General features: G+C 40.0%; 1 protein-coding gene across 16 annotated transcripts in view; it reads right to left on the reverse strand.

Moving 5' to 3' along the window:
• The window catches only part of TENM2 (teneurin transmembrane protein 2), a 1,253,534-nt gene that overhangs the window by 359,143 nt on the left and 878,988 nt on the right, over positions 1-15,403 (reverse strand). Inside the window, exon 1 of one of the 16 annotated variants that reach the window (XM_075442196.1) lies at positions 13,541-13,753. The exons of the other annotated variants lie outside the window; for them this stretch is intronic. Coding sequence (XP_075298311.1) covers positions 13,541-13,586 — 46 coding nt within the window. The 5' untranslated portion in view covers positions 13,587-13,753. Of the gene's footprint in view, positions 1-13,540; positions 13,754-15,403 lie in introns of those variants that run through there. 16 annotated transcript variants of the gene reach the window in all.

The raw sequence follows: 15,403 nt of genomic DNA on the forward strand, positions 1-15,403 counted from the left end.
GACCAACGTTGTTCGTCAATGTAAAATGCAGCTCTTTGGCAAAAACTTTATTTGCTTGTTGTTTCCCCCTCCACCTCTCTGGCACATGTCAAATGTTTAAACAACACGATCTTGATTGCAGTTTAATGTGAGTACTTAATGTACTAGGTCAGCTTTTGAATGCAAAAACCAAACAAATTGTTTTAAAGCTTTTCTTAAAAATTAGTTTAAGTTCAATCACAATGTATTTAAATGAAAATAAAACTCACGTTTGAAAAAAAAAAAAAAACAAAATCCAAAAAAATATAAATCCATGCCAGCACTTTGCAATTTATGTTACATTCTAAAACAGCAATTTTAGATGCATATAAACAAAAATATAGCACTGTAGGTATGAAACTAAGAAGCTGTCATGATACACCTCCTGTAAAAAGGGCCTTCTACTAGCTATATTCCTAACAAGCTGCAGCACTACAGAACATGATCCAGTATGAAATAAGGGTTTCAAATTAGAACTCGGCTGTATCGTAGGAAGTGATGTCTACTGACACATCACAAATGAGCACAGCGGCTGAACCACTCTGTTAGATACGCAAAATAGCATTACCCAAATGGAGTAAGGCTACAGGGTCCAAAGGCAACAGCAGTCGGGTAATTCATGTATTTACTGGTCATTGCTTCCCTGAAAAAAAATGTAGTCTTCAAACGGTCACGTTTCACTCTACTCCCTCTCCTGCGCCTGCAGAATGCAGAATCCAACCCTCCTTACTCTCGGGATGGTCATCACGCACATCTCCTTCAATCACGCAGAAGTCCCGTAACGTTGCCCTTCGTTACAATGCTGTGATTCAAACGGACATCCATTGTTTGTGTACTTCAAAGTACACAGATTAATTAGGAACTGTACCAGTACTGCTAACTTACTGAATTTTTGTTATACCAAGTATGTTCTGAAAGGATGTAGCAAAATTCTGAAAACCAAAATTCAAATAAAGAAATGTAATACATACTCCTTCATTCTGCCTTTATTATTTCAGTCCTACTGATTAGAACAAAGATTCATTCTGAGATTTAGTAGAACAAAATCGTTTTCTAAAGCAAGCACATTTCTGTTAGTAGTCTCTTATACAAATTGTTCATAAGCAAGAAGAAAACCCTTAAGATATTCAGATACTACACCTTATGTAAGCAGGTTGTAATTAGATTATTAACTCAACAATGCACAGATCATACCTTTCCACATACTTGTTCAGCACTTGACGCAACTAGATTTTGACCTACTGCGACACACGAACTCTACCCAATCTAAATCAAGAAGCCGGTGGTTTCAGCAGGGAAAATACTTTGCTGACAAATCAGTTGATTTGGTTCCAGCTATAACACTGACCTACTTGTGTAACATACTGTAAGGCATTTAAATTTCACTACTTCTTGTAAAAGAGAAGACAGCCTATCTATTCCACTATGAAGAAACTGGGTTACTTGTTCCCAATTTTATATTTTCAACGAGCTGATTATCGAGGTGCAATTCTTACAGCATATGAATTCAGGCTTTCTCTTCCCAACGTTCATAGGAAGAATGAACAATTGTGATATTCCATTCTGGGCAGTAATGAATGCAGAAAGACAAGGAGCTACCCAAGCCCTTTTCTCCAAGACCCAGTATTACCAGTATTACCAGTGACAGAAAACAGATCTACGTGCCTGTGCACACCTGAGCAAGCACGCGTGTGTAACAACCGCAAGGCCACACAAACTTAACCGAGGGAATACTGCAAAGATAAATCGATTAACATTTATAGAGTACTCAATCTCAAGCGCTTCTGTAAAGATCTCTCTCTTTCTTGCTTTCTTGGGTTCTGTTATCAAACATGCAGGAGGCATAAATACATAGAGGTAGGACGTAAAAAGCTATTAATGATCGAGCTTTAAGAAAAAGTAGTCCATTTCTCTTCTATCAGACCCTTCTCTACCCTCCCTACTTCTTGGAGGCCAGATCCTAGCTATTCATAATAGAGTGAACCGTTGTATTTATAGGCAACGCTACGGTAGAACCAAACACAAACAATTAAGAAAAAAAAAAAGAAAAAACGATTACAAAGACTGCAATTTCTGATTTCTTAAATAAATAAATAAATGATGGTAAAGTAACTGCCTTGAATAATAATCCCTTTTGTCTGTCTTTAAAAAGAAAAGTATTAGCTAGAAGCATTTAACGAATCATACTAATCCCAACTCAATATGGTATGCACAGCAGCTATCAGAATATTGTTTAGCTGAAAAGTTACACTGACAAGTCCCCTTCAACTCCTCTTGCGATATCCGTTTGAAATCTTCCCCTTTTTGATCCTGTTCTGAAATCAGAAGCAAGTTGCCTCTAGCATTTGGAATTTAGCTGTCAAATAAATCTCCATGAAACACTTAAAAAAAGAAAAAAAATCATAGCAGGGCTGCAAAAGTTACATACCGACCTCACTCGCTACTGAAGGCGGAGAGAACCTCTACACGTGGCTTTTTCTACTCCCACCCCATAACTATTAATGCTTCACGTTCCTGTCTACTGCAAACTTGCAAGAAACCACTCCTCTAGTAAGATGTACTATCACTAGGGGTAGTCTACACAGAAAAAAATAAGCAACTATCATTCAGCTTGCCAAAGCTTCACTCTCACCACGTCCACCACGTCTTTTCCTCTCACTTGCTTTACATTTCGGTTTGCACTTTTCACACTGTACATTTCTGAGAAAAGGAATAAAGTGCTTTCATGGTTTTGGAAACCAATCACAATATTATGGTATTAATGCAATTAAATAATTAAAAATATAATGATCTTGAGTGAAGAGGTATTTCAATACACCTCTTGGCATAATGATAGCAATTGAAAACCCTTCTAGACTGCAGCCTACTTGGCACTTGCTTATTTATCAACTTACTCATTTCTATTCTGTTTACAGAGTGGAGGTAATGCAGGAAGTCTCATGGGGTTTGGGGTGCTTTTTTTGGGGGTGGGGGGTAGTTCTGGTTGAAGCCCCTCTCCCTGCTTTAACGCGAGGACTCCCACCACACGCTAAAGGACTCGCCGTTACACTGTTCCGGAGAATGAATTGCATTAACCCCTGCCCTTCCCCGCTGTACTCGCTGCCCACTGGAAACAACAACAGAATTACTAAAATCCCACACTCTCTAATGGGATGGTAATAGGATTCAGAGGCCATTAGGGTAAAGGCAATCCATATTTTACGGTTTAATAAGCTCTTGCTGAAGATGTTGGATCCCTCTTCAAAGCCAACAATTACTGACTTAGTATTAACAAATCCACAACAACTGTCAAGACTGCAGAATGCATTCGAGATGAAGTCAGCAGCCTATGGTGACAGACTTTAAACTGTGTGTAGAAAAATGAAACAACTTAAATTGAAATAATTTGTAATTTTACACTGATACTGGTTATTACTGTCATTGCAGATTTCTTTACATGCAAATGTCGTGGTTACTCAAGTCTGCACATAATTCTAGGAGTTCTGTGGTGTTTCTTTTAGAAGGCGAGCACTTCGGTCCCGTTCTAGGCATACACCTCTTGTCACAAAGAACTAAAACAGTGAACACAGAACTATAAGAGACCAGCTGAGTCATGAAATCAAGTTCTCCACACCCACAATCACACAGACAATCTATTACTATTATGATTACAAATAAACAGATTGTCTACTGGGCTGTAGATTCAAAAGATCCCATCATTCTCCAACAGCACGCCTTCAAGTGTAGGGGGTAAAATACTTACTTACTCTGCCCACTCTTCTCTTAACTATTCTTTAAGAACACCGGTTTATATATTTTTGAAAGGTTAATGTGCTGAATATTTTCTTCGGTCCTTTTACGATAGAATCTTATTATCTATATTTTTGCTACCTCCAGTTATTCCTCATTCTCTTGTGTAACTGGCTGGGGACGTAAAGAACAGTCCACAGAATATCCAACCCACTTCTTACATTCCTGAAACCAAAAAAATGCCTCACTTGGACACCCACCGAAAGCGCTGCCGGATCTAAAACCCCCGCTTCCCACTATTCTTTTGATTCTTTTGTCTAGATTTCTGATGGGGAAAAAGAATCCCCACGAAAAAGGACAGGCTTTTTAGAAGTGATAATTCTGAGAGTCAGTTTGGCCCCTACAGATGTTCACACCGTTCTCAGTGAGGTAGACAAGAGCCACTGTATCCAAGAATTTGGACCACCGCTGTTATACTATAATCACTTCATGCCTAAGAGCTCATAATCACACAAACACAACAGGTAAGCAAAATAAAATGCACGGACATAAACCAACTAAACCCAAAAGCCTGCAGCCATTTCCAGCTGAGGAAACCGATTCCTCACCATTTGCTTTCAATAGCTCTGACAACTTTGCCACATTTTTGAACTTTAATAATTATCCATTTACAGAGGTAATATTTCTCTTTTGTTTATATCAACTTCAGCTGGTCTTCAGTGTTACGTAGCTAAACTGTGAGATCAGGCTCTTCAGCATTAATTCCAGCACGTGAAAGAACTCAGTATTAAAGGCCACAGCGTCAAACGCTGAGGGGCCATACCAGTTTCTTCGTGCTTAGAACAGAAAACAAGCAGGCATTCCCCAGGACAGCGGTTCTCCAGATACCAACTGCTTAGAGTAAATCCCTCTACCAGATACCAGCAGAGTGTCCAAGGGAAACCGAGTTTAGCCTGGCTTTCTTTCTAAAAACGTCACCTTGTCCCACACTTCAGGGAGGTACCTCCTCTGAGTGGGAACTCACCGGCTTACTCAAAAAACCTCACCAGTTCCCTGAAAAACACTGAGGAGGCACGAGCAGGAACGCCAAACTGCCTGTGCGTTTCTCCGCAATGGACTGAAAAGAAAGGCTTTTCCACAAGCCTCCTGCCTTCTCAGCAGCATCCCACCTCAGAAGCTCTGCTGCCAGGGACCCAGGCAACGGAGAATCCAAACCGATTACGTTCAGCTGTGCGAAGGCACTGCATCTAGACCTCTTCCATGCAGACACATCATCCAGTCTTCTTTTCTGAGGTGAAGTCTTCATACACTCAGCTTCTGCAAACTCACATACCAGAACCAGGCTGATCTTCAAACTCTTCTGTACTGTTTATGTGGAGAGCCACCAGACTTCAGAGAGGACCGTGCAGATTCACTATTCATCAGAACGTATTAATAATGAATGTAACTGCCTTTTTTTACCTCCACAATTTTTTTTTAAAGCACAAGTTTAATGAACATTTTGAGTTGATAGCATTCCCGCTCGTCCAAAGGTAGGTACACTGAAGTTCGAGCTCCACTTCCACATCATCTGTGCTTTGTCACATCTAATGATTAAAGAACATTTTAAGTACATTAAAAGAACAGCGAGGGAAGAAAAACAGAATGATTCCTGCAACAATTAACTCTGCTTAGCTCACTGTTAAAAAAGTTCCAGACACTATTTTGGAAGATGCCTTCCAGAGTATCTAGGGGGATCACAGAGATTTTTGAAGTGTAGCTTCCAGGCAAGCTAACAGAAATGACTAGAAGCCAAGTAAAAAGGGAATTGATGGCTTAACTAACTCCAGGACAGGAACTGTCCTGTCAGTAGTTTGCAACACGTAACATTAACTACAACATGAACAGAAGAAAGATATCGGAAGCCACACGAATAGCCTCTCTGAAGAGCAAACAAAAAGCATACAAACCAGTCATTTCTAAAGGCCTGTATACACGGATAAATTCAACAGCCTAACTACCTTGCTTATATGACAACATATTTCTCACTGTAACACAGCCTGGCTCTAGAATCAGATTTTTTCGGACCTCAGGTAGCGTGGTTAGGCAGCAACTGTAAGCATCTTCAAAGATACCAAAAGGCACTTGGAACCACAGCGGTGTAAAGAGTGTGCTGAAGCCGCATGAGCACACTCTCCCATGCGAGTATGCCTTAGAAGGACCTATGTTGCAGCACAACCATTTATCAGGTTGAACAACAATTTGCTTGCTATGGATACATACTACCCAGTTTGACTTTTTAAGGACTACTGTGCTTTCTTTTTGGACTAAAGGTGGAAAACATCCCATCAGCGGTTGGTGAATTCATGTTTGGTGAGTATGAGTAAGTTTTAGAAGTGTTTCATTTTCTCTTCACAAATTTCTTACAAAGATGAGAAAAAATATGTTAGTAAAAAGAAATAAATCCCCACAATCCAGACAGTACTGAAACGACACGTTCCCAGTGGGTGCCATCATGGAATCACCTCTGTGAACCAACAGGTACCTGAACTGTTGCTAGCAGAACGCCCCCAGAGTAACACAGATTATTATTCCTGTGTTCACTGCAGTGGACTTTTTATCTTTTTGGTCTGATACTGACTGAAAAAAAAAAAAATCAGTTCCATAATGTAGTGACCCAGTATTATCATTCTCCTCCAGCAACAACGGAAATATAAACCAACGTACTCGCATATCTTCCAGACTCAGTAAACATGTTAAAACACCTGCTTTTTCATTCAGCTACCTCACAGACTTCTGTTGTTCAGAATGGTCCGGGTTGATTTTTTTCCAATACACAGTTCAACATTCTGCACCCAAACCACAATAATTGTGAAACAAACAAATAAAGAATAGATTAGACACCCCGCACACCCTGCTTGCCTGCTCTAACGCCCTTCTCCTGAAAGGACCGTATCAGTGTTAACTCACCCTTCATCTGTAACGCCCTTTCCTACCTTTCTCAACTACTCTTCTGTACACAATTATAGCTGTTTTGAATTTTGATGTTAGATCTTATAAACCACCACTAAAACCACAAACCTCCTTTCCGCTTGCAGCATAAATTAGAATTCAAATAAACACCTTCAGAGATAAAAGCTCTTCATTTGTTTAGTTTCCCTCCCCAAAAAAACAAACCAAAATCAAGTCATGGACTAATAAAACAAAAAAATCCAAACTCGCAGCTTATAATACGAAACTATCAAAACTATCAAAACATTTTTAAAAAGAAAACAGAACCTTCAACCATACATGACCAGTTTATTCAGAGGATTTCATTTTAGAAGGGGGTGACCAAGGACAACAAAACAATTAATTTGTTAAGGCTGGCCAAGGCTAACTGTGAAAACATGAAAAGAAAATGTGCTCCCTGCACTGTAGTCCTGATTCGCTTTGCATTTGACATATGCTGTCTCAAAAGACCATTTTAATTTTTATTTCAGTCATTCTAAAAAGCCCTCTCAAAAAAGGTAGTAAGGAGAGGCAATATAATGAACCATAATACAATAATCATGGTTTGGATTTCTGTCAAGATTCTTAGAACGTAAATGAGCATTTATCAGGAATTTGCTCTAAACAAGTCCTTCACACTCATTTCCGCACCCAGACAGACATGTTTCTCTTTCATTCAGCTCTGATTAATTACTTCACTTCCAAATTTCATTAGAAACATATTCATCCTTTCTAGGTAGCAACATCTGATACACTGCATCTCCAAGTCTCGTATTAGAAAAACAGAACATGTGCCCATTCCTTACATTCTACTGACCTCTAGAGACTGTATGTATATATGTATAGCACATATACATTATTTATGTGCATGAACACATACTGGAGCAATGTCACAATAGATTGACTCTAGAAAGATCTGCATGCACTATCTGATGTTACAATTTTTACCCTAATTGCAAATTGTTCTTAGAAACATTTCCTCTCCTGCGTGTTCTAGACATGAAGAACCTCTTGATATTTTTTCCCCTTTCCTCTCTGTGCCCTTCCAACCCAAACGCACCAAAGCCTTCTTTATCTGTTATGCACAGAATTAAGCTACGAGCATGAATATCAACTTAAATATTGAGATAATCCTGGTTTCGTTTAAGCATGAATGCCTGGCGAGGAGGGAATGCCACATAACCAGAAGCTCCTGGTTATTGAAAAATAGGCATTACTGTCTGTAGGGAGAGAAGTCTCTCGCAACTCCGTATCGACACTTCTTCCCCCACCAAACGATAACATCTTGCAGCAGCTTCCTTGCCTCCCTTTTGCTGCCAGGGAGAAAACTGTACAAAAGCCTGCGTTGGGCTTGACATTTAGACCAAACAGAAAGGGCTGAAGGAGTTGAATTTGTCAGCTAAAACCTATTCAAAAAAGACATTAATCCAATAATAAAGAGAAACGAGGGGACCAGAAAAGACTGTGTTGCTCCATAGCAACGTTAGCATAACCATCACTGTTAGGAGCCATTACTGGGTAATACTGTGTGGTCAAGTACAACAAAAAGCACCACACAAATATATATGAAATACCATGGACAATTTTAAAGGCACATTTTCCAACTGAAAATACTTTGTATTAAGTTTTGTATCAAAATGCCCAGAAAATATACAAGGGATTTGGAAACACTGCTAATCTTTCACAGAGAAGGACCACTCCTAAGATACTTTAATATGACATCACCCTGTGGAATCTCACAGCAAAGATAAGTCTAGGAGAATGATCTACAAAAATGTTCTACTTCAAAAAGCTTTAGCTAAAAAGTTTAGCTTTAGCTAAAACGCTTTTTAGCCTCTTTTTTTTGCTTTTTTTTAACTTTGGGTGGTGGGGGGATAAAGCTTAATGCAACATTTTACACGGCTATAATACCATTGCACACGGTAACAGAATAGAAATTTTATTTGATTTGGAATCAGCCATGAGCTACAGGTTGAATTTTATTAAATCAATATAAGCTACAGATAGCAACCGAACTCTGTATCGTTCAAAAACTGCATGCATAGAGTAAGAACTGCATTAGCCACATATATTTTACACAATGCAGCTAAAAGAGAACTTACACCCACTACTTCAAATTATTCAAGAGTTACTTCATCATAAATGAGGAAAATATATACAACCCTGTCTTTTCCTTTAGAAGTAACATCCTTAAGATAACTTTATTGCCAAATCCTACTTCTATTTTTTTGAAATTATTTTTATTCCCCTTACATCAAATTTTAATGAAACTATCACAGCAATGGAACAAATTATATAGACGCATTTGAAACAAGCTTCCCCAATCAGTCATTAAATCATTATCATCTGCAGTACATTCTCCTACGTACACATCACGGCTTTACATTTCAGCAACTTACTGCAAACTCCTAGACATCCCTTCCTCCTGTGTTCCAATACTGTGAGACTAGCTATGGATTTTTCAATTCGAAATGGGCCTAAATTAAAATACAGATCCAGATTTGTGTGTTTGCTTATACACACATAAGCATCGACAGACAAACCCAGGAATGCGATATCGCTGCTACTGAGACAGGTGCCACTAGACCCAATTGTGGCCAGAATTATTTACCCTGTTCAGCTATTCCGAGCTTTTCATAGCGTACTCGTAAATAGAATTCCACTACACAAGCAAGCTTACTTTTCTCTTCATGACTTTGAGAACTGAGAAATACAAAGATAAAAGTTTATTCCTTAGGGCTATATTGTGTCATAAGCCTTTAAACTGAATTTGCCAGTGTTTTCAACAGGGAATTCTCTTTAGAAACTGATGACATATTACGATCTTTTAAACTAAATTACGTACCATTTCATTGAACTGACAAGTCTGAAAGTAAACTGCACTACGGAAGGTACAAGAACATCATTCTGGTAATATTCTCTCACTGGTAACAGTCAGGCTTATTTTTCTGAATGACACAGAACTGTAAAAATGTAAAAGAGCTCACGAACTGCTGGCCATGCCCAGCTGAGACGCACAATGCTCAGTATCAACCACTAACTGTCTCAAAAGCCCTGGGAACTTCTAAGTTCGAGACAAAAAACCCACAAAAAAACTACACGCGACTCTTTGATAAATACGTATCATACTCCTGAAACATAGGGAGACTTCACTTCTTCCGCATATAAAGTATGCAAAGAGTTTTCTGAAAGTTAAGGAATTACCTTACTATGTACACAGCCATACGCACACAAAAATTCAACAATAAATTACAGAAGCAGAAGATTACGGAAAACCCCTACTGGCAAGAGTAAATCTGTATGGGAAAATAAATCAACCTAAAGCTTGTCAGATTAAAGAACTTTTGGTGAGCACAACTGTAAAAAAACACAAAAATACTAAAACCAAACTACAATAAATAATGCAATGCCAATGACATGGGAGATGACTGCAGAGATCTGCCACATATTTTTCTATCTGCATTTTTTCGATTATAAGCAGAAGCTGAAATCTTCTTAAAGAGCAAGCAGCAAACTAAATAAATCCAGGCTGCTATGCATTATAAAATTCAGAGAAACACTTTAATTTTAATTCTAAAACCTCTAAAAGGTCTTCAACTAACTCTTGTTTTTCCTTGTTTATTTAAGGCACAAACAGGTACAAACCAGCTGAACGCAGAGAGATCACACTTTCATTATGACCAGCCTAAGTTGGTATGTTTACCCTACTTTACACGAAAAGCTAGGATTAAAAAAACACCCCAACACACATTAGTGTTTTGAATTTGAAATCGTTTGTGGTTGACTATCATCACCAAAAATAAATATTCCCACAGATAGAGGTCAGTGCTTGCCTGAAATTGCATCAGTTAGTGCCTGTATACTAGAAACCTCGACTCCTTTGGGAATGCTTTATTATTTTCTCAGATTAATTAATAAGCCAGTAGTTTTAGCACAGGCCGTCACAGTTTTCTATCCACGCGTTTGCCATTGGCTACTCTAGAATTGATTGATCTGAGACTTATCACAGGATTTCTCTCACAATTCAAGCACATACGAAGATGGTAACTCACAATTGTTCACAGCTAGAAAAAATAATGCACAAATTAAAAAAATACCATACAAATTAAGAAAGAGGGGGTTTTTTTGCTTTTAATTATGTGTTGATCTGATAAGCTCTTACTGTTCTCAAAGGAAAGCAACTTCACTGCACTGGAATTCTAATTTTGAGGTTGCATGCATTTCATTTCTTAATTTATAATTAAACATTTGTATTTTGTGAATGTAATTAACAAAAAAAGCCCCAAAATTTTCGGGATATTCCTTCAGCCCCTCCTCTGAGAAAACATGCACGTGAAACAATGTTAATACTAGTGATCAAATGTTAGGAGTGGCAAGTAAAAACTAAAAACCTTAAAAAAAAGACAAGACGACAGTTGTCTCCACATGTGTCTCATTTCAGCACATGCACCTCTTCAGATTTTCTAACCGAACAGAACCTAGAATGATGATGTAAAAAATTATTGACCTCGTATTATTAAACTACCAGCAGCCTGTATAGCCATTCGCCTTGAGATTTTTCTTTGGCTTTTGTAATCTCACTGCATTTCTTTTTCTCTATGAAGTAATCTTTACTTTGCTCTCCAGCAACATCTACTGGAACATCAGTAAAATGCTGCTATTTACATTAATCGCCCATTTAACACCTAGTAGGGCAGAGTTAGCAAACGCCCAAAGGAGAGACAAACCATCTGCAACTCCGACCCTGCATTCTGGGCTCAAACAGATCAAGTCAGCTCATCTTCAACCTCCTCGTTTTCTGCCACTTCATAAGGAACAAATTCTTTATGACTAATTCATATCAGAAGTCATCTACCATTTACACTTAGATGTATTTATTTACGCCATGAGATATCATTTCAAATACCACGTTATATCCAGGACTTCCATTTTCGTCAGACAAGTTACTCTTAATTTCAGTTTCACCCAGTATGTGCTTCAACTAATCTGAAGCATAAAAAGAGCTTGGAAGGACATACAGAAACATTTTGAATGGTGAAAGGGAGGTGTAATGGCAATTCCAGTGCCCAGTAGTAAACAATAACAAGTCCAGCAAAACTACAGTTAAAAAGTAAAAATATCCACTGCAAATCAGTGAAACATTCACAGGTTCTTCTGTCTGATTTTAAGTCCTCGGGGAAAAAACCCTGTCCCTTGACACGAGGATGAACACACGTGATCGATCACGGCCGCAGACAGCAGCAGTAGGGGGTGAGGCCCCTCGCCGCGGCCCGGCGGGAGAGCAGGCGTCCCCATCCCCGGGGGCTCGGTGCCCCGCGGCTGCGCGGTGCCTTGGCTCTGCCCATCTCGCAGCAGCAGCCACCGCAACCGCGCACGGAAAGCGCGGCCACGCAACCGTGCGAGGGCCGCGGGGCCAACTCGCAGCGAGGCAGAACTTCTGGAGGAAACACGCTCGTTCCTACGCGCAGCGCGCTCATTCGCAGGTCCGCAGCGCTAAAATCTACCCAGCAAACCACGCGTACTCTGTGACAGCTCCTAAAGTTGGCTTCTCATGGCTCCGCTTCCCGAGCCGGTTAATTAGTACTCTACTTTTACAAATAACTCTGATGGCTGCAGCGTTATTTGCTTTCCTTTAAATCCCCAATAACGGTCTAACTGTCCTGGCGCGCCTGTTCACTTTTCAGTGTGACAATGAAATTCAGAACAGCACTGCTGCTCGCAATCCCTTCCTTCTATTCAGAGCCTTCGTTTGCTCGTACAGAGAGCGACTGTAAAATGTAAGCGCAGAAACGCAGGGAGGGAAAAAAAGGCACCAAAGCCAGCGAAGACCAGAAACAGAAGCCCCGACAGCTAAATATTCCAGTTGGGAATGAACAGCACTTATCGGCACGTAACGTTTTAAAAGTAACCACAATTATTTTTGCCTCTGGAATCCCTACAGAGCCTTTTCACATAGAGTATTTTTACAGAGAACAAAAGGGCACCTCTCCCCAAACCACCAACACTTTAAGCTGTATCATTTTATATTGACACAGGACTCAAGTTCATAGGCTTTGCCCGATAAATCAGCCCCTCTCCATAACTGTTAAACAGAAAGCCCTGTATTGTAAGCCAAGTGCACTCGTGGACAGCACTTTCAGAGTTAACTCCATTTGACAACTGACATAAATCCATTATTCTAATTCGGTGATTGCTTTACTAAACACAGATGCAGTTTATGAGTTTAAGTCACGTATTTCATTCAGGATGCTACTTAATCTCAATTTACAAAACATAAACACAAAATAGGTTTTACAGTATGTGTAAAAGGGTATAGCTATTCATCCGACGAAATGCCAGGCAAACAGACCGTATTCACCTAGACCTAAACTCGATGCTAGATTTTACCTCACTAAATAAACAGTAAATAAGTACAATTAATTTTTAGTTCAGCTCTTGCAACCAGATTGCAGAATGCCAAGCTCCTCGAGGGTTACAAGACTCAAAAGCTTTTCTCATACCGAGATTTAAGCACTGAATTTAACCTTAAGCAAAGTCCAGCTTTCACAAAAGCTCATTCTCGGATTTATTTTGCTACAGAGAAAAAGGGGGGGGTGTCGGGGAGGGGACACACACACACAATCATTCAGCATGAATACGGCATCTTCACAAACCCATTTCTAATTCAATTTATAGCACATACTTTGCATCTTAAACAAAAGGAATCCGATACAACACCGACGCTGCCTCTCGCTGCAGTTACTTGCCTCAGTTACAGAAGGCTGAAAATCTACCGCTCTGACCAAGGCACTCCATAAAACATTCGGATTCAGGCACTTCTTACCTGCCTCAGTTGAAGGCTTCCTTCCCTTGTTAGCAGTATGAAGCATCCTCCAGCCTTCCCAATCCTCAGCACCAGCCTCAAATTGCACCGCTAAGTCCCTTTTTTGCAAGAAAATGCTTATTGAAAGTGATTAGTTTTTGTTGTCCCTTTCAAGTCCCTCCTGCGGGAAAGAGCAGGGGAGCGATGTGACACCACCTTTTAATCTTTCGCCAGAGTGAAAAGGCAGAAAAGGAGCGCTCGATCAAACTGAGCTTCACACATGACTAAAACTCGCCGGAGAGGCTGCGAGCTCTGGCTAAAGCACCACTAGGCGTAAGTGTAAGAACAGAGAAGAGGGGAGAGTCAATGAAATGTGACAACGTATGTGCATCAAAGACGGGGAAAGAGGGAGAGAACAATGAGAGAGAGATCGAGACAGCAACGAGAGAAGGAGAAAGAATGAGAATGCGAGGCAGAATAAGCACGAAGGGAAGACAGGAGAGTTCTGAAGCGAAGAATTCGCAGAATAAAGCCAACGTGTCTGGCAGCTTCTGTTTTTATCTCAGTGAGCATGACATACTGCCTCTCTCATTTAGCAACACATTCTTGTCTCTTCCAGGTTTGAAAACTGAGATAATCACAATGTGTGCCTGCTTTCGCCCGGCTGCCACACTGTGTGCAGTATACCTGAGACTCCCCTCAACCACCTCCCAGAGACGCGCTTATGTGCCATTAAGTTCATATATTCATTAGGAAAGACGCCTCCCCCCACCCCCAAAAACCAGGAGCTGCTGATTTCTACATCAATTTACAGTATAGTTTCACTGGCAGATGGAATTCTACTTATAACTACTAACAAACTGCCACTGATAAACAAATGACTGAACAAATGTTTAATGTTGATAACCGAGTTTTCATAGCAACAAAACATATTAGCATTGATAAATCTGTGGTTTTTTAAAAAAAGAATTATTATTACAGACACTTGCTTCTATTTATCTTGTTATTTCTATATGAAGTTGCACTAAGTAGTAAAAGAAAAAGCGGGACCCAGAACTAACATTTCTAAAGGCATCCATCAGAGAAATGGTCAGACTTCCAACTTTTTTTTTTTTTGAATCATTACAAGCTAAAACCTAAATTTAATATTTCAAATTTGATTCTAAATTCCTACTCATTTAGAAAAGCTCCACACACTGAGTCTTTGTAGACGTAGGGTTCATTTTCGTGCAAGATGGGGGTGGTGTGTGGGGGAGGTTTGATTTTTGTTTGGCTTGATGTTCTTCTCTAATCATTTGTAACATTAGGACAGCTTTTATAATTTGCTTTGTTTGTACCTTTTTAAGGTAAAGGCAAATAGGCTTTTAGGCAGCTGGCAACTGGTCTGCTGGCCAGGAGGCATACTACTTGCCTGCAGAACCAACACAAGTCCACAACCAGACTTGGCTATTACATGGGGCTGTACGGTTAAGAGGGCAGCAGAAACGTAAATAGATCTGAAACAGAACACGTATTTTCCCTCTGCTGCAGCATCCTATCTGGGCCTCCCCTGCGATCCTAGCATCTCAGCTCTACTAGGGAGAAGGAGGGACTGTGTCAGTGACATTAGACTCTGGAAGCCCGGATCTAGATCTCAACTGTACAGCCTACTCCTGTGTTGGTTTGTGCAAGCCACACAGTGCTACGTTTAGGCATCTGTCTCTCGAGGTACCTAGCGAGCTCAAAAAAATGCTTTAACAGCTCTGCACAACTCGGCAGCCTCTTTTGTAAGGACTTCCCAGTTCCAGAGAGGAGGGTACGAAGATGAGTTCGTGAATGATTATCAGGGAATCGGCGGCCAGTTCCAACACCAAGTACTTACATAGCATTATCGTACCACAAATT

Source organism: Opisthocomus hoazin, chromosome 23, assembly GCF_030867145.1.
Source record: "Opisthocomus hoazin isolate bOpiHoa1 chromosome 23, bOpiHoa1.hap1, whole genome shotgun sequence".
Taxonomy (NCBI): domain Eukaryota; kingdom Metazoa; phylum Chordata; class Aves; order Opisthocomiformes; family Opisthocomidae; genus Opisthocomus; species Opisthocomus hoazin.